A 19,577-nucleotide genomic window follows, 5' to 3' on the forward strand; every position below is an offset into this window, starting at 1 on the left:
TGACTCCCAACATCACAACGTGGACAGAACTGTTTCGCCACTCACATTAACCCTTACTCTGCTGAACACCCTTATACTACAGACAGGGGTAGAGAGGCTCTGTGGATAGGTTCTGGGGTGGAGGGTGAACTGGGAGCACTGAGCAGCAGAGGCAGGAGGAGAGAGGAGGGTGTGGCCAGAGGCTCCTTGCTCCAATCACATTTGCACGCCCCACCCTTCCCCCACAATTTATCCACAGATCTCATTGCGCTGTCAGCTGAAGCCAGCCCCCACCTCCCTGACGACATTCCTGCAGTCTTTTACATAAATTTTGATCCTGGCAAAATGTCCAAAGCCTATTTGGATACCATAGTTTCAAAGTTTTGACATAGAAAACGTAGCTGAGCAGAGATTTCAGTTTGAGGTATAATTGCATTTCAATAGCATCTGGCACGGCCTCACTACCTCTCTCACCCCTTCCCCCACCATCCCAAAGCGCTTCACAGTCAACGATGACTTTTGAACTGTGGTAACCGTGGTAATGTGACAACCACAACAGCTACCCTACACACACAGCAAAATGCTAATAACCAGCATAACCCTTTTGTTGATGTCGGTTGAGGAATAAATATTGTTCAGGCACTATGGCAGACAGCTCCTTGGCCTTCCATAAAAGTGGCCAAGAGGGCAAACAGGGACTCTGTTTAGCCCCTGGTCTGAACGGCGGCACCTCTGACAGTGCAGCACTCACTCAATACCGCACTGCATTTTCTGCTCAAACTGGGACTCGAACTCACAATCTCCCGACTGAAAGGTGGGCACGTTGCCAACTGAGCCACATTGGCATTTGTTAAGGCTGAAAGAACATTTGGCCTTTAGCAAAGGAAGAAGAAACAAAAGGCGACAAGGGAAAAGTAGTTAGCAGGGAAGTTATCCCAGCGTCCATGCAGAGGGGTCTCGAGAACACTTGGTTCATTGACGAATTGCCCAGATCATTGAACTCGGGGCTCGGTTTAGGAGGGATTGCAGATGCAGGCCACTGACTGGTGCTGGGCATTTAACATGGAGGTGGTCTTTGAGGAAAGAAACCTGGGGCTAAATAAAAGAGAGCAGTTGTCAATAACACCTCAGCCGGGCTAGTGTTGGCAAAGCACTTTTGATCTCTTCTAGATCAAGAGGTCGTGAGTTCATGTCCCACTCCCGTGGCTTGAGCACAGAAGTCCAAGGCTGACATTCCAGTGCAGCACTGAGGGAGTGCGGCACCGTCAGAGGAACCATCTTCTGATCGAGGTGTTAAACTGAGATCACAGCTGTTCCCCCAGCTCTCTCTGTTTCGAGGAATATCAGTGAAGCTATCCTGGGTGCTTGGCCAATTCCTCAATCAACATCACTGATGATCTGGTCATAATAATGCTTCTCTTAGTGGGATCTTGCTGTGCAAGGTTGGCTGCCACACTTCCTTCACTACAATTAAAACCATACATCATTGGCTGTAAAGCACATTGGGAAAATGAAAGGCAAAGTCTGTTTTTTCTAAACCTTTAAGGGGTGTTTTTGACCTGTGCTGTACTATTCTTTGTTGAGGCTGGGGCCTAAACAGGACAACTCTCGACATCTTACCCACAGTAACTAGCCACGGATTTCACCACCACACGACCTGTACTGCTTGAAGGCACGGGCCGACTTACCGACAATTTGCACCACGTCGGGCCTGATGAGGGGTTCGCCGCCCGTCAGACGGATTTTATCGACTCCTTCCTTCACGAAGAGCCCAGCCAGGGCGACAATCTCCTCGGTGGTGAGAACCTTCGACTTGGGGGTGAGCTTCACCCCTTCCTCGGGCATGCAGTACTGACCTAGGGGGGAAAAGCAGAAACTGCTCGTCAGCCGAGCCTTTCATCACCAACGCCCGAGGAAAGGGGGCGGGATTGGAGTCCACCCCCCTCCTCCGCCTCTTCCGACAGCGACGGGGCAGAAAGTCAAACCAACAGTGTTGGAGAGCCGGGTGACATGTTAATACTTCAGGATAAAGATGGAACCACAGAACAGGGAAGGCAAGAACTCGACCCATTCTAAGAGGAGCAGACCTTGGATCGGACCATCCACATTTACTGTTGACTCATGTATTTTGTCAACAGTCACGCAGCCTGGCGGCCCAGTGAGATTCACTGCCCTTGCAACTGTTGCAAACAGTGGCTGTTTAGCACAGGGCTAAATAGCTGGCTTTGAAAGTAGACCAAGGCAGGCCAGCAGCACGGTTCAATTCCCGTACCAGCCTCCCCGAACAGGCGCCGGAATGTGGCGACTAGGGGCTTTTCACAGTAACTTCATTTGAAGCCTACTTGTGACAATAAGCGAATTTCATTTCATTTACTCTGTGCTCCCGGGAGAGTCAATACCGGATGGTTCGATCTCGCACAGGGGCACAACTTGTCCTCTATTTATCCAACGCAAGGGCAAAATATCGGCGTGGCCTGTTTCCGTGTTAACTTAAATGTTTTGTCTACAAGTTCTTTTCGTCAATGTGATGGGATTTTTCTTTTTGAAACAAAAAAACATTCAAAACGCTGTCAGGGAAGTGAGAGAGAGAGAGAGAGAAAAATCCAGCACACTCATGCCGAGTGCCTCACATTCGAATTAGGGGCAGGCGTAGGCTACTCAGGCCCTCGACCACGCTCCACCATTCAATGAGATCATGGCTGAAGGGATGGTGGTATCAACTCCATTTTCCTTCCTGCCCACTTTGACTCCCTCGTCAATTAAGAATCTATCTAACCCAGCCTTGAAAATATTCAGGCACTCTATTTCCACTGCTCTCTGCAACTCACGAACCTCAAGAGAAAAAAGTTCTCTTCATCCCCATCTTAAATGGGAGACCCCCTTATTTTTAAACTGTGTCCTCCTGGTTCTGATCTCGCCCGCAAGAGGAAACATCCTTTCAGCATCCGCACTGTCAAGTCCCCTCGGGGTCTTGTGTATTTTAATAAGATTACCTCTCATTCTCCTGAACTCCATTGGATTCAGGCCCAATCTGTCCAATCTTTCCTCGTGGAATAACCACCTAATTTCAGGAATCATCCCGGTGAATCTTCCCTGAATGGAAATCCTTTCTTGAATAAGGAGACCAAAATTGCGGACAGTACTGCACATGGGCGGCATGGTGGTTAGCACTGCTGCCTCACAGCGCCAGGGACCCGGGTTCAATTCCGACCTTGGGTCACTGTTTTGCGCGGAGTTTGTACGTTCTCCCAGTGTCTGTGTGGGCTTCCTCCGGGCGCTCCTGTTACAGTCCAAAGATGGACAGATGAGGTGGATTGGCCATGTTAAATTGCCCCTTAGTGTCCAACCGTTAGATGGGGTTATGGGGATAGGGTGGGGCAGTGGGCCGCTCTTTTGGAGGGGTAGTGCAAACTCAATGGGCCAAACAACCTCCTTCCTCACCGTAGGGATTCTATGGAATATGGACTCACCAATGCAAGTGCAGCAAAGCATCCCGACTTTTATGCTCCATTCCCCTTGTAACGAACAACAACATTCCATGTTCGTTCCTAACCACTTGCTGTAACTGCGTACTCGATTTTTGTGGTTCACGTACGAGGGTGCCCAGATCACACTGTACCTCAGAGTTCTGCAATCTCTCTCTATTTAAATCAATATGCTGCTTTTTAAATTCTGATCAGAATCAACCCCAAACTCACAGCAGCACCCGACTCCTCAAACCCACTCCTGACATCTTCCAGTTCACATCAACCCGCTCCCATGTGGCAGGGCGTTAAAATTAAACCTTACACATCAGGACAGTTTCAGGGAGCTTTACTGAGTACCGGATGCTGCTATAGTTGCCCATAATGCCTATGGTCAGGAAAGTATCCTATTTATTCTGCAGCACTAACATCAGCTGACTAGATTGAAAAATAAAATCTACAATTTAAAGTAACAAATAACAGGCTGGCGACCAGAATGTCACATATTTAACCCAGGGGAACAGACTCTGCTGGCTGCCTGGTCATGGAAGGGTTAAAGGTGAACTTACATCGCAGGTTACACTTTTCCGTCAGGGAGATCCGGAGGTAGCTGTGCCGCCTCCCAAAACTGTCCGTCAGGAAGGCGGAGAAAGGCAGAGGCTCACGGATTAAGTGACGCCTCTCCTGAAGGCTCAGTTCATCCTGAAAAGGAAAAGCAAGTTGTGACGAGGAGGGAAAAGAAAACAGCTTTCACGTAACTCGCATACAAACATACGATAGGCCGCTCAGCCCCTCGAGCCTGCTCCACCATTCAACCTGGCTGATCTGAGGGTCACCTTCCTTTGTCTCGATTTGTCTTGAAAATGAAATGAAAATCGCTTATTGTCACAAGTAGTCTTCAAATGAAGTTACTGTGAAAAGCCCCTAGTCGCCACATTCCGGCACCTGTTCGGGGAGGCTGGTACGGGGATTGAACTGTGCTGCTGGCCTGCCTTGGTCTGCTTTCAACGCCAGCACTTTAGCCCTGTGCTAAACCAGCCCCTATATCCTTCCAGCATTGACGTGTTACGCGGCAATACCAGCATCGTGCTAAATTGAATAGACTTCGAACAGATCGAACAACTCAAGACTGGGCATCCGCGAGATGCTGTGGGCCATCAGCAGCAGCAGCAGAATTGCAATCACCCACAACCTGCAACTTCATGGCCCCGCATATCCCGCACCCTACCTTTACCACCAAGCCAGGGGATCATCCCTGGTTGAATGAAGAGTGCAAGGGGGCATGTCAGGAGCAGCATCAGGCACACCGAAAAACTGAGGGGTCAACCTGGTGAAGCTGTAACACAGGCGTACTTGCATGTAAAACAGAGCTAAACAATTCCGCAACCAACGGATCAGACCTAAGCTCTGCAGTCCTGCCACACTGACCATGCAAAATTGCCCCTTAATTGGAAAAGTTAACGAAAAAGAAGTGGGGATGTTTGCGCCTGACAATGGTCCACACCATTCACGACTTCTCAGATAATGAAGCAGTCCATGTCCAAATGCAGCAAGACCTGGACAATATCCAGGCTTGGGCTGACGAGTGGCAAGGTACATTCAGGCACTCGAGTGGCAGGTAATGATGATCTCCAACGAGAGAGAATCAAACCATCGCCTCTTGACATTCAATGGTGTTACCATTGCTGAATCATCCGCTATCAACCACTGACGAGAAACTAAACTGCACCAACCATATAATTACTGTGCTACACGATCTCCTGACTCCCCAAAGCCAGTTCACCATCTACAAGGCACAAGTCAGGAGTGTAATGGAATATTCTCCACTTGCCTGGATGAGTGCAGCTCCAACAACAAGAGGCTCAACACCATCCAGGACAAAGACGTTTGCCTGATTCACATCCCTTTCACAAACATTCCCTCCCTCCACCACTGACTCAGTGGGGCCGAACTGACACACAGTGGCAGCTGTGTGTAGCATCTACGGGATACACTGCAGTAACTCATCAAGACTCCTCAGGCAGTACCTTCCAAACCCACTACCATCTTGAAGGACAACAGCAGCAGATACCTGGGAACCCCACCACCTGGAGGCTCACCTCCAAGTCACTCACCGCCCTGACTTGGAAATCTATCGCCGTTCCTTCACTGTCACTGGGGCAACATCCTGGAACTCCCTCCCTAACAGCACAGTGGGTGTACCTACACCTCGTTGTCTGCAGCAGTTCAAGAAGGCAACTCTTCACCACCTTCTGAAGGCCAACTAGGGATGGGCAATAAATACAGGCCTATGCAGCGGCCCCCACACTGGATGCATCGAAAAACTGCCAACTCATGCTGAGGTCCAATTACAGTTCGCCAGGGTGACTTGGAAGCGAGTGGGTGGTATGGGCAGAGAGAAATCTGGGGGTCGAAAGAGAAATGGGCAAGTGCAACGCCAGGGAGGAACAGGGATTCAAGAGTCAGTCAGAGAGAGAAGACAATAAAGAGACAGGAATCGACAAAGAAACACACTTACATGCAGAAAATGGAAAAACGTTTGAAAAACACTTTGGTTTGGGAGTGATTGCCTGTGAGAATACATTTTACTATCTGATTACATTCAGTCGCCACAGTGACCGAACAACCTCTCCAGAGTATTGGACTTTGGATTAGTCAAGAGAAGCAGGGAAAACAAAGGGCAAGAGCACCGAGACCTTACAGATTACCGGAAACAATTACGAAAAGGAACCTTTCTCTCGATTCCAGCAAGCTCAAAAACGTTCCCAGGGAACATGGTGACATTACAGCACAGCCCATGGCCAAAACCACTTCTGTCCACACAGAGAGCGTGGCTCATTTCCCAGAAACAGAATGAAATCCCCCCCACCGTTCACCAGCACCCAGCTCAAGCTCCTCATCAATCCTGTCATAAACTCATGTGTGCCTGGGCCCCTTTAGCGGTGGAGAATTTTCAAACATCAACTGACCCCCCCGCCCCACCAAACCGCACCCAGACTTGGTTGTGGCAGATGACCACCAGCTTGACCAAAGCGACCGGCTGAAGTGGGCATCTTCAAAGAGAGAGAGGTAGACAAGAGGAGAGGTTTACCGGGGGGGGGGGGGGGGGGGGGGGGGGGGGGGGGGGGGTTTCTAGCATTCGGCATCCAGTCAGCTGAAGGCAGTGCCACTGATGGTGGAGTAATTTAAAAGGAGGTTAGCGCGAGCCGAGGACATGGAGAAGCCCTGGGATCTCAGAGGATAGACGCTTTAAAGTGCGACGTCAGACAAATAACAAACATTTCTGTCCAAAGCTGCATCTCTTGCACGCGAGAAAGACTGACTTTTGTTTCTACGGCATTTTTATTGCAAGTTGCACGAATTATTGAGAGTCAAGGAAGCAGCTTTGAAATGGAGTCACTGGTGTTATGTGGGACTGGTGCCAACACCTGCTGTTCTCACTACAAGACACAATAGATTTGATTCCTTGAGGAACTGTCCAACATTTTGTCTCAGAACATGCAACACAATGGTGTAACTACCAATCCCAGTTTGATTACCGTTTCACCACCCACGTGAAAGCAGGCTCTTCTTCCCTTTCAGATGCTGACTCCCAGGTCCTGTACTTCCATTTTGTTTTCTTTCCAATCCAGCCTCTCCCTTCACCCACCACCCCGTCACCTTTGGTTCAAGTCAAGTTCAACGTGACACCAAACGACGTATGCCTACAAGCAAGTGTTTGCTTATCGGTCATATGGTCGTATTTACAGAGCGCTCCAGGCACTTCACAGGGCCGTTACCAAACAATGTTTGACCTGAGCCACTGGCAGCCATCTTAGGTTAGATGTCCAAAAAAATGGGCAAAGAGGCAGACTTTAAGCTGTGTCTTAAAAGAGAGGTGGAAAGTGTAGGGAAGGAATTCCAGAGCTTGAGGCCCAATTGGTAGGGCAGCACAGTAGCATAGTGTCCCAGGTTCAATTCCCTGCTGGGTCACTGTATGTGTGGAGTCTGCACGTTCTCCCCGTGTCTGCATGGGTTTCCTCCGGGTGCTCCTGTTTCCTCCCACTGTCCAAAGACGTACAGGTTAGATGGAATGGCCAGGATAAATTGCCCTTAGTGACCAAAAAAGTTTAGATGGGGTTATTGGGTTACGGGGATAGGGTGGAAGTGCAGGCTTAAATGGGTTGGTACAGACTCGATGGGCTGAATGGCCTCCTTCTGCACTGTATGTTCTATGGTACCAATGGTGGAGCAAGAATGGACAAGAGAACAGACACTGATTTCTCAGAGGATTGTGCGCTGGAGGACATTGCAGAAATAGGAAGGGGGGGGAAGATCGTGGGAGGATTTGAAAACAAAGATAATTTTCAAGTTGAAGCACCACTTGGCCATGGGCCAATGCAGGCCAGCGAGCACAGGGGATTTGTGCGAGTTAATATATAAACAGCAGAGATCTGGACGAGCCAGGTTTATGGAGGGTGAAAGGTGGGAAAACTGGCCAGGTGTGCCTGGGAATAGCCGAGTCTGGAGATGAAGATGGCACGGATGATGGTTTCAGGAGCGAAGGAGTTGAGTCAGGGGTCAGAGGCTGGCCATTTAGTGGAGGTGGAAGTACGTGTTGTTTGTGATAGTGAGGGGACGGGAGGCACAGCTCAAGGCCAAATCGAGCATCAAGCTGGCGGACATCGTCACTGCCTGACACCTTCCACACCATTTTGATGTACTCGGATACAAAACACGCACCATTTTTTCTGAATTTATTGGCGTGCAACGCCACGAGCTCACATGCCTCTTTACCCTCCCAAACCAAAGAGAAATCATTCAACCTTTGCCAAGGCAGTCCTCAATATTCAGTCCCTCGAGAAGCAGGAACCAGATTCGTAAGCGCCCACTCAGCAGGTACGGCACCATTCAGCTTAGAGTTAATTTCATGCATCCATTTTGTGCAAATGCAGCTCTGTCTTATTAAAACAGTGGGGCAACCCCTGCAAATATTATCTCATGTCCAGAGGCTGCCTCGCAAACATTGACAAACAATCGCCAAACAGCCCAAGCCAATATTGACATACTTCTGGGAACTCTCTAATGACTGGCATACTGCTGGGAAACTCTTCCTTGTCAACTGTTGTCAAATTCTTGGCAGTCGCTACCCAATACATATCAACACACACTGCAGCGAGTACTGGCTGTTAAAATCTAATCCAACACGGGTCGTCATGGAGATGCACTGCAAATATATAAACCCCTCAGTTCCCACATCCCATGCTACGTTCTGGTAGCCACAGTATTTCTATGGCTAGACCAGTTCAGTTTCTGGCTACCCCCAGGACGTTGATAGTGAGAGGTTCAGCTATGGCAATGCCATTGAATGTCATGGGATGATCCTGTCTTGTTGAAGATGGTCATTGCCCGACACTTGTGTGGCACGAATGTTACACATGCCAGAGGTGAGGTGAGTGTGACCTCCCTTAAATCTTGGCAGCATTTGACCAAGTATGGCATCAAGGACCCCAGTAAAACTAGACTCACTGGGAATCGGGGAAATCCCTCCGCTGGTTGGGAGTCATACCTGGCATAAAGGAAGATGGTTGTGGTGGTTGGAGGTCAATCATCTCAGCTCCAGGACATCACTGCAGGAGTTCCTCAGGATGGTGTCCTAGGCCCAGCCATCTTCAGCCGCTTCATCAATGACCTCCCTTCCATCATAAGGTCTGAAGTGAGGATGGTTACGGAAGATTGCACAATTCGTGACTCCTCAGATAATGAAGCAGTCCATGTCCAAATGCAGTAAGACCTGGACAATACCGAGGTTTGGGCTGACAAGTGGCAACTTACATTCGCCACAAGTGTCAGGCAATGACCATCCTCCACAAGAGAGGATCTATCCATCGTCCCATGACATTTAATGGCACTACCATCGCTAAATACCCCACGATCAACATCATGGGGGTTACCATTGACCAGACACTAAACTGGACTAGCAAATTAATATTGTGGCTTCCACGGCAGGTCAAAGGCTAGGAATCCTACAGCAAATAACCCACCTCCTGACCTCCCCAAAGCCTGTCCACCATCTACAAGGCACAAGTCAGGAGTGTGATGGGATACTCTCTACTTTCCTGGATGAGTGCAGCTCCAACAACACTCAAGAAGCTCAACACCAACCAGGACAAAGTAGCCCTTCCACAAACATTAAAACCCTCCACCGCTGACGAACAGTTGCAGCTGTGTGTACCATCTACAAGATGCACTGCAGTAACTCACCAAGGCTATCTGGAGGTTCCCCTCCATGTCACTCACCTACTGACTTAGAAATATATCGCCATTCCTTCACTGTTACTTGGACAAAATCCTGGAACTCCCTCCCTAACAGCACAGTGGGTGTACCTTGTTTTATTATTTGTTCATGGGCCGTGGGCGTGGCCGTATGCCAGCATTTATTGCCCATAAGGGGGCAGTTAAGAGTCAACCAGAGTTAAACAATAATAATCGCTTGTCACAAGTAGGCTTCAATGAAGTTACTGTGAAAAGCCCCTAGTCACCACATTCTGGCACCTGTTCGGGGAGGCCGGTATGGGAATTGAACCCGCGCTGCTGGCCTTACAAGTCAGCTGTTTAGCCCACTGTGCTAAAGCAGGATTCTTGGCAGTGTGGAGGAACAGAGGGATCTTGGGGTCCACGTATATAGATCCCTCAAAGTTGCCACCCAGGTTGATAGGGTTGTTAAGAAGGCGTATGGTGTGTTGGCTTTCATTAACAGGGGGATTGAGTTTAAGAGCCGCAAGGTTTTGCTGCAGCTTTATAAAACCCTGGTTAGACCACACTTGGAATATTGTGTCCAGTTCTGGTCGCCCCATTATAGGAAGGATGTGGATGCTTTGGAGAGGGTGCGGAGATTTACCAGGATGCTGCCTGGACTGGAGGGCATGCCTTATGAAGAAAGGTTGAGGGAGCTCGGGCTTTTCTCACTGGAGCGAAGAAGGAAGAGAGGTGACTTGATAGAGGTGTACAAGGTGATGAGAGGCATAGATAGAGTGGATAGCCAGAAACTTTTCCCCAGGGCGGAAATGGCTGCCACAAGGGGACATAATTTTAAGGTGATTGGAGGAAGGTATGGGGAGATGTCAGAAGTAGGTCCTTTACACAGTGTGTGGTGGGTGCGTGGAATGCACTGCCAGCAGACGTAGTGGAGTCAGAGTCATTAGGGACATTTGGAGGAACATTGGACAGGCACATGGGCAGCAGTAAATTGAAGGGGTTAGGTTAGTTAGGTTGATCTTAGATTAGGATAAATGGTCGGCACAACATCGTGGGTCTGTACTGTGCTGTTCTATGTTCACATTGTGGGTCTGGAGCCACATGCAGGCCAGACCAGGTGAGGACAACAGATTTCCTTCCCTAAAGGACAGTCGTGAACCAGATTGGTTTTAAAGACAATCGACAATGGTTTCATGGTCATCATTAGATTTTTAATTCCAGATTTTAAAAAAAATTCAATTCAAATTACAACATCTGCAGTGGCGGGATTTGAACCTGGATCCCCACAGCAATACTCTGGGTCTCTGGTTTACCAGACCAGTGACAATGCCACTATGCCACTGCCATCCCTACACCTCAAGGACTGCAGCGGTTCAGGAAGGTAACTCATCACCACCTTCTGAAGGGCAACTAGGGATGGACAATAAATGCTGGCCAACCAGCGATTCCCACATCCTGTAAATGAATTTTTTAAAAAAAGACCAAAAACTGTACACAGCACTCTCCAAGTGCAGTCCTGCTAATGCCTTGCAGCAGTTTATACTCTATCCCCCTTGCAACACTGCCAACTTTCTCTTTGCATTGCCAATTATGTGCTGTTCCTACATGTCAACGTTTTGTGATTCACATAGGAGGAATCGAGACTCCTCCTGAACCGCAGCATTCTTCGGTGTTTCTCCATCTAAATTATATTTTGCTTTTCTATTCTTCCTGCCCAAGTGGGAAACTGATCAGAGAGACGGATGCAAAAGGTCCCACAGCATTATTTCTGCGAGGAGAATGGCCAGTGTCATGGCCAATACAAACCAACAACACTAAAAGCAGAGTCTTCAGGCCATTAGTTCACTAGTTAGTATTTAGTGGGAGCGTTCTGTGCATAAACCGCCTGTCCAGTTTCCAAAAAGGGCAACAGCACAGTGAAGTACTTCGACAGTTTTAAAGGGTTTTGGGACGCCCTGAAGCAAGTTCTATCCCTCCCACGGATGTTGGAGTTTCCAAAGCACTTTCTGTTCCCAGATCCCTCTGCCAACATGTTCGCCAGTGGCTGCCTTTCAAGTCTGTCCCTGAAGTTAACTAATACAATGGGCATGTGTCTTCCTACCCCCCCCCCCCCCACCCCCCACCACACTCTTTCCCATAACATACTTTCCCATTCTCCCAGTTTCTCCATCACATCTGTTCAGATCATTTCACCCTTCTACTAGTGTTCCCGATATACCTTTGCGTTCCCCTTCCCTTCCAGCACTCTGATAGGGTCATTCCCTGTACAAGACCCCGTCCAGTCCATTATCACCTCCGTGCCCTCCCACAGCACCTTCCTCGTAAGCTCAGGAGATAGATCACCTGTGCTTTTATCTCCTTTCTCCTCACTGTGCAAGGCCCAAACACTCCTTCCATGTGATTTAGTTGTGCACTTCTTTCAATTTAGTCTACCACAGGGCTAAATCGCTGGCTTTTAAAGCAGACCACGGCAGGCCAGCAGCGCGGGTTCAATTCCCGTACCAGCCTCCCCAACAGGTGCCGGAATGTGGTGACTAGGGGCTTTTCACTTCATTTGAAGCCTACTTGTGACAATAAGCGATTTTTATTTAATTTCATACTGTATTTGCTGCTTACACATGTGGCCCCCTCTACACTGGGGAGATCATACACTCAGGAGTGGGGACTGACCGCTTTGCGGAAGATCGTCAGTGTTCAGTCCACAAGTGTGACCCTCAAGCTTCCAGCCCAGGGAGCGGGAGATGGGATCAAGGCGGAGAATTGAAATGTTGTCCCCACTGCGACCTTTTTGTCCTCGGCCTCCAGTGAAACTCAAAATACAAGCTCAAGGAACATCATCGCACTTTCGACCAGGCATCTCCCAGCCTTAACAATTTCAGATCAGGAACTCTGTTCCCAATTTTGTCAGAGTGTAGTTGTTGGTGCTTTTCCCATTTACACTTGTGGGTTTTCCTACATTGCAACAGTGAGAACAATTCCAAAGTACTCCATTGGCTGTAAAGCACTTTGACACAGTCATTGAGGCACAGAAAACGCCCTTCGCCATTGTGTCTGAGCCAGTCAAAAACAACAACCTGACTATTCTTTTCTTTGTTTCCTCCAATTAAGGGTCAATTTTAGCGTGGCCAATCCACCTACCGTGCACACCTTTGGGTCGCGGGGGTGAGACCTACACAGACACGGGGAGAATGTGCAAACTCCACACGGACAGTGACCCGGGGCCGGGATCGAACCTCGGTGCTGTGACCATCTAACTATTCTCACCTCATTCCCCAGCACTTGGCCGGCAGCCTTGTCATCACAAGTGCACATCTAAATACTTGAATGTTAGGAGGGTCTCTGCCTCCTTTCAGGCAGCGAGCTCCAGACTCCCACCACCCTCTGGGTGAAAAGGTTTGCCCTCACATCCCCTCTCAGCCCCTTACCTCAAATCTATGCCCCCTCCTGACAACTCTATGCCCTTCAGGTATGTTGTGTAAAGTGCTCTGTAAATGAAAATAAATGAAAATCGCTTATTGTCACAAGTAGCCTTCAAATGAAGTTACTGTGAAAAGTCTTTTGTGTCTTTCTTTCTCCTCTCCAACTACCTACTGCTTCTTCCGTGGCGCTCTTTGCCCTGTACTTTCACACCTCTGATCATTTGACTTTTCCTGACATTCACCCTTATCACACACTTTCCCTTTTGTTCTTTACCAACACCCCGTCCTTCTGCATTGACTGTAATCTTTAACTTTCGCCCAGTTCTGGTGGAAATTACCAACTCTGCTTCGAAATATTAACCCCGCAGTTGTTTGCTTCCACCTCTCGTCTCCCAGGCTGTTTCCAGTCTTTCTTGTTTTCCACTTTGTGAACTTGGCAGCGACTTTAAAACGCAGCAATCTGGAGCTACAGTAATGTGCAAGACCCGGGATTGACACACAGAGAGAGGTTGGTAGGAGGGGGTGGCAGTGAAACACCTCTGACCGGCGCAAGAACTTTCTTTACCAAAAACAAAATAAACTTTGCCAACTCACTTTTGCAGCTACCCGCTTCGATGCAGGCTCCGGCTGCGGGGCACTGGCCGTGCACTGTCCCCGGAACGAGGAGCTGCCGCAGCCGAAGCGGTGCCTCCAAAGCTGCTTGGCTGCCCTGTGCAGGAGGAGGGCCGGAGACGCTGCTGCTGCTGGCGGAGCCATGGCTTAGGCAGCTCTCCCCGGGACGCGAGAGAGGGAAACACGCCTGGTTCGCGCAGACAAGCGGAACCCTGGACCGGCAATCACCTGTCAATCATCGGGGCAGGACGAGGGGAGGGGAGACAGCGCGCGCATGCTCCTCAGCGCCCTGCATTCTGGGAACTGTAGTCCCTTGGGAGCCCGGTCCCCAGTGAAAAACATTGAACGGCGGGGGTGGCGGGAACTACAATCGCTGCCCGGCCCCTCCTGTGGACCCCACACACAGGCTGCAAAAGGATATGAGGCCTTATTTGGAATGAGTTTTTTTTTACACACGGTTATCTGAGAAAGGGCCCTTCCCCACCCTCCCAGGACACCAATGTTTTGCATTCAGATACAAATTGTGGATTTGTGCCATCAGGGTGACTAAGCAAATATTTAGGCAAGGACAGGCCCATTAGTCTGGCTTCAATGCCTTCTGGTAAACCATTGATGCCCCCGAAGCTGCCCAGATCCAATTCTCAAGAGCTGTCAGGATAAAGTGATTTGCACAGAATGCCCTCCTTCAGAGGACGCATACCAGGGCTGGTGTCACCAACTTCAGCTGGACGTTAATAATAGTAATAATCTTTATTGTTGTCACAAGTCGGCTTACATTAACACTGCAATGAAGTTACTGTGAAAAGCCCCTAGTCGCCAAACTCCGGCGCCTGTTCAGGTACACTGAGGGAGAATTCAGAATGTCCAATTCATCTAACAAGCATGTCTTTTGGGACGTGTGGGAGGAAACCAGAGCACCTGGAGGAAATCCATGCAGACACAGGGAGAACGTGCGGACTTTGCACAGACAGTGACCCAAGGCGGGAATCCAACCTGGGACCCTGGCGCTGTGAAGCAACAGTGGTACCGTGCCGCCCAATCAGGAGGTGTCATTGCAGATCTTCCTGGTTCATGCCCTGCACTGTCCAATATGTCCAAACCCACACTGGCACAATCTTCCCGTGCCAACTTCCCAGATTGTTTATTGCCATTAACCAATAATTTATTGAAAATAAATTGAGAATCCCTGTTATTAACTGAAAGAATTGCACCGCATGATTCCATCTTGTAAACAAAAAAACCTTTGGTGTACAAGAATTACATAAAGCAAGTACCAGTCGGACACTATGTTGTAAACACTTGATTCTCCCCAGTCTTCTGTTATTGCTACCTAAATGTTCCCCGATATTTGCAGAATCACAATGTAATATTTCCAGGTTTGATAATGACACAAAGCTAGGTGGAATTATAAGTGGTGAGGAAGATGTAAAGAGGCTTCAAGGTGATTTAGACAAATTGAATGAATGGGCAAGTGTATGGCAAGTGCAGTATAACATAGATAAAAATGAAGTCACCGATTTTGGTAGGAAAAACAGAACAGCAGAGTTTTACAACATCTAAATGGTGACAGATTGGAAATGTTAATGTACAAAGGGTGCCCTTGTACACATAGAAAAATAGAAACATAGATAATAGGAGCAGAAGGAGGCCATTCGGCACTTCGAGCCAGCTCCGCTATTCATTATTATCATGGCTGATCATCTAACTCAGTAACCTGTTCCCACTTTCCCCTCCCCACATCCTTTGATCCCGTTAGCTTGACGAGTTATATTTAACTCCTTGAAAACATTCAGGGTGGAATTCTCCATCCCTCCAGCCCCGTTTTTCCTCCGTTCCAGCTGTCGGCCAATGGGGCCATCCCATGTCATCTGGAAAACCACGGGAATGGGTGCGTTGCCTGAGAAGCAGAGGATCCTGCCGACAGAGACTCTTGCAGATAATGTTTTGGCCACAATTACTTTCTGCGGTAGCCAATTCCACAGGTTCATCCCAATGTGCATTCCAAGCCCAAAGCATTCCGGTCACTCAAGCGTGTGATTTCACTGCACTTACCTCTCTTTGATGTGGTCAATGTTTACAAACATTGGGGTTTCACTACTTAGGCCACTGAACATTAATCCTGAGCAACTCAATCTTTCCTCATAAATCAGTCCTGCCATCTCAGGAATCAGTGTGGTAAACCTTCTCTGTACTCTCTCTACAGCAAACACATCCTTCCTCAGACAAGGAGACCAGAAAAGCACATAATATCCCAATCTATCACAATATACCACAACCACTGGCTGTCCCTTCTCCCTCTCCAGAATGTCCTCTAGCTCTGAGAATCCTTGATTCTAGCACCAGGGAGGAAACATACCATCCTGGAGTCTTGTTTACGACCACCGAAACGCCTATTTATTTGTCTTACAAATGAATCCCCCTTAACTATTGGTACAAATGATGATGTAGGTTAAAAAAAAGGGATGAGGTTGCAAAAGGAGAATATAGGGTGTTAGGAGGTAAGTTGAAAAATAGCACTTCAAAGTAGTAATCCTAGGCTTACTGTCTGTGCCTTGCTCTAGTCAGAGAAGAAATAACAGGATATATCAGATGAATACTTGGTTGAAGAGATGGTGCAAAGGGAAGCAATTCAAATTCCTGGAAATTGGGACCGTATCTGGGGGAGGTGGGGTCAGTATAAACTGGATGGTTTACACCCGGGCAGGACCAGGGCCAATGTCCTCATGGGAGTAATTGCTTGACCTTTTAGAGAAGGTTTAAACTAAAATTTGATTTGATTTATTATTGTAACATGTATTAGTATGCAGTGAAAAGATTGTTTCTTGTATGCTATACAGACAACACATCCCGGACATAGGGAAAGGAGAGACTGCAGAATATAATGTTACAGACATAACTAGGGTGTAGAGAAAAGATCAACTTAACACGAGGTAGGTCCATTCAAAAGTCTGATGGCAGCAGGGAAGATGCTCTTAAGTCAGTTGGTAGGTGACCTCAAACTTTTTTCTCTTTTTCCTGACGGAAGAAGGTGGAAGAGAGTGGGCGCGATTCTCCGCCCCCCATGCTGGGTGGGAGAATAGCGGGAGGGCCTCCCGACATTTTTCACGCCCTTCCGCTATTCTCCCCCCCCCCCCCCCCCACGCCCGACCCACGCCACGAATAGCCGCTCGCCGTTTTTTAAGGTGAGCGGCGATTCTCCGAGGCCGATGGGCCAAGCGGCCGGGTCTTCACGCCCGTTTCACCACGGCAGCAAACACACCTGCTCGCTGCCATCGTGAAACGGGCGGCAGATGCCTGTTTGGGGCATCTAGAGGCCCGATTGGCACGGGAGCACCACGACTGTGCTCGGGAGGGGACAGGCCCGCGATCAGTGCCCACCGATCGTCGGGCCAGCGTCCAAAACAGACGCACTCTTTCCCCTCCGCCGCCCGGCAAGATCAAGCCGCCATGTCTTGCCGGGCGGCTGAGGAGAAAGATGCCAACTGCGCATGCGCGGGTTGGCGTGGTCCAACCTGCGCATGCGCGGCTGACGTCATCGGTCGCATCAGCCGGCGTGACGCTTGACGTGCGGCCTTGACAACCGTCGTCAAGGCCGCGCCGCTGTGACGCACGGGGACGCGCTCCTAGCCCCGCCCGGGGGGAGGGGGGGGGGAGAATCGGCCCCGGAAGTGGCAGTGAAGGCTGCCGAGGGCCCATCGAGACTACATTGGACCCTGAAAGATCACCCTACCTAAGCCCACCTCCACCCTATCCCTGTAACCCAATAACCCCACCTAATGTTTGGACACTACAGGGCAATTTAGCGTGACCAATCCACCTAACCTGCACATCTTTGGACCGTGGGAGGGAACCGGAGCTCCCACGTATAAACGGGGAGAAGGTGCAGACTGCGCACAGACAGTGACCCAAGCCGGGAATCAAACCCGGGTCACTGGCACTTGAAGCAACAGTGCTAACAACGGTGCTACAGTGCCGCTGCAGGAATGGGAACCTATGCAAGGAGTCAGAGGAGGGGGAAGATGGACAAGAACAAAAGACAAACGGCGAATAAAATAGACAAATAAATCAACGGCCAGAATTAATCAGGACCATAAAAAGAAATGAGAACAGGATAAGGAATGTTAAAGTGACAAGCCTTAAGATTTTGTACATTAATGCATTCACAATAAAGTGGATTAATTAATCGCGCAAATATAATATCGTCGGGATTATGGAGATATGGCTGCAGGGTGATCAGGGATGGGAATTGCACATCCAGAGGTATTCAGTTTTTAGAAAAGACAGACAACAGCGGGGTTGTATGTGTGGTAATAGGGGAAATTAGCACAATAGTGAGGAAGGATTTTGGCTCTGACAATGTGGAATCTGTATGGGTAGAGCTGAGAAACACCAAGGGGCAAAAAACATTAGTGGGTGTTGTATACAGATGTCAAAACTGCAGTGGTAATGTTGGGAATGGCATAAAACAGGAAATTAGAAAGGTATGCAATAAAGGAACATTATGAGTGTCTTTAATCTGCTGTTGATTGGGCAAATCAAATTAGTAACAATACTGTAGAGGAGGAATTCCTGGAGTGTATACAGGATGTTTTTTCTGGACCAATACATTGAGGAACCAACTGGAGAACAGGCCATCCTCGACTGGATATTGTGTAATGAGAAAGGAATAATTGACAATCTAGTTGTGTGAGGCCGCTTAGGGATGAGCGACCATAATATGTGGAATTCTTTATCAAGTTGAAGGGTGACATTGTTGATTCTGAGATGAGGGTCCTGAATCCAAATAAAGGAAACTCTGATGATATGAGGTGCGAGTTGGCTATGATGTGTTGGAGAACATTACCTCAAGGGATGCTGGTGGATAGGCAATGGCAAACATTCAAAATGTGCATGGGTGAACTGCAACAATTGTTCATTCCTGTCTGGCACAATAATAATAATAATAATAATCTTTATTAGTGTCAAAAGGAAAATTATAGATGTTATGAGATTCTAGGAAGAGGCATATAAATTGACCAAGAAAAACAACAGACCTGAGGATTGGGAGCAGTTTAGAATTCCGCAAAGGAGGACAAAGGGATTGATTTAGAAGGGGAAAATAGAATGCAAGTAAGCTGGTGGGGAACATAAAAACTGACTGTAAAAGCTTCTATAGGTATGTGAAGAGAAAAAGCTGGGTGAAGACAAATGTAGGACCCTTACAGCCAGAAACAAGTCAATTTATATTAGGGAACAAAAATAATGGCCGAGCAACTAAATACATACTTTGGTTTTGTCTTCACAAAGTGGGACACAAATAACGTACCAGAAATGTTGGGGAACACAGAGTTCACTGAGAGGAAGGAACTGAAAGAAATCAGTATCAGTCGAGAAATGGTGTTGGGGAAATTGTTGTGATCGAAGGTTGATAAATCCCCAGGGCCTGACAATTTACATCCCAGACAATGTAAGGAAGGGATCCTAGAAATAGTTGATGCATTGGTGATTATCATCCAAGATCCTATAAACTCTGGAACAGTTTGTACAGATCGGAGAGGTAGCTAATGTAACCCTGCTATTTAAAAAGTGAGGTAGAGAGAAAACAGGGAATTATGGACCAGTCAGCCTGATGTCAGTAATGGGGAATATGCTGGAGTCCATTATAAAATACCTAATAGCAGAGCACTTGGAAAACAGTGGCAGGACAGGACAGTCACCATGGATTTATGAAAGGGAAAGGTTAGATGGGTTATGGGTATAGGACAGAGGTGTGGGCTTAGGTAGGGTGACCTATCCATGGGCCGGTGCACACGTGATGGGACTGTAAATTCTATGAGTCTATGCTTGATAAATCTACTGGAGGTTTTTGAGCATTTAACTCACAAAG

The 19,577-nt window shown here is 48.3% G+C and overlaps 1 protein-coding gene across 3 annotated transcripts in view; it reads right to left on the reverse strand.

Moving 5' to 3' along the window:
- mocs1 (molybdenum cofactor synthesis 1) overlaps window positions 1-13,956 on the reverse strand; it is a 40,261-nt gene extending 26,305 nt beyond the window's left edge. For all 3 annotated transcript variants that reach the window (XM_038799050.1, XM_038799049.1, XM_038799051.1), the window contains exons 1-3: window positions 13,694-13,956; window positions 4,013-4,145; window positions 1,668-1,835 (exon numbers count right to left, since the gene is read on the reverse strand). In XM_038799050.1, coding sequence (XP_038654978.1) covers window positions 1,668-1,835; window positions 4,013-4,145; window positions 13,694-13,855 — 463 coding nt within the window. In that variant the 5' untranslated portion in view covers window positions 13,856-13,956. The remainder of the gene's footprint in view (window positions 1-1,667; window positions 1,836-4,012; window positions 4,146-13,693) is intronic.
- Window positions 13,957-19,577: the final 5,621 nt, after the last annotated feature.

The sequence above is a fragment of the Scyliorhinus canicula genome, chromosome 6 (genome assembly GCF_902713615.1).
Source record: "Scyliorhinus canicula chromosome 6, sScyCan1.1, whole genome shotgun sequence".
NCBI lineage: Eukaryota > Metazoa > Chordata > Chondrichthyes > Carcharhiniformes > Scyliorhinidae > Scyliorhinus > Scyliorhinus canicula.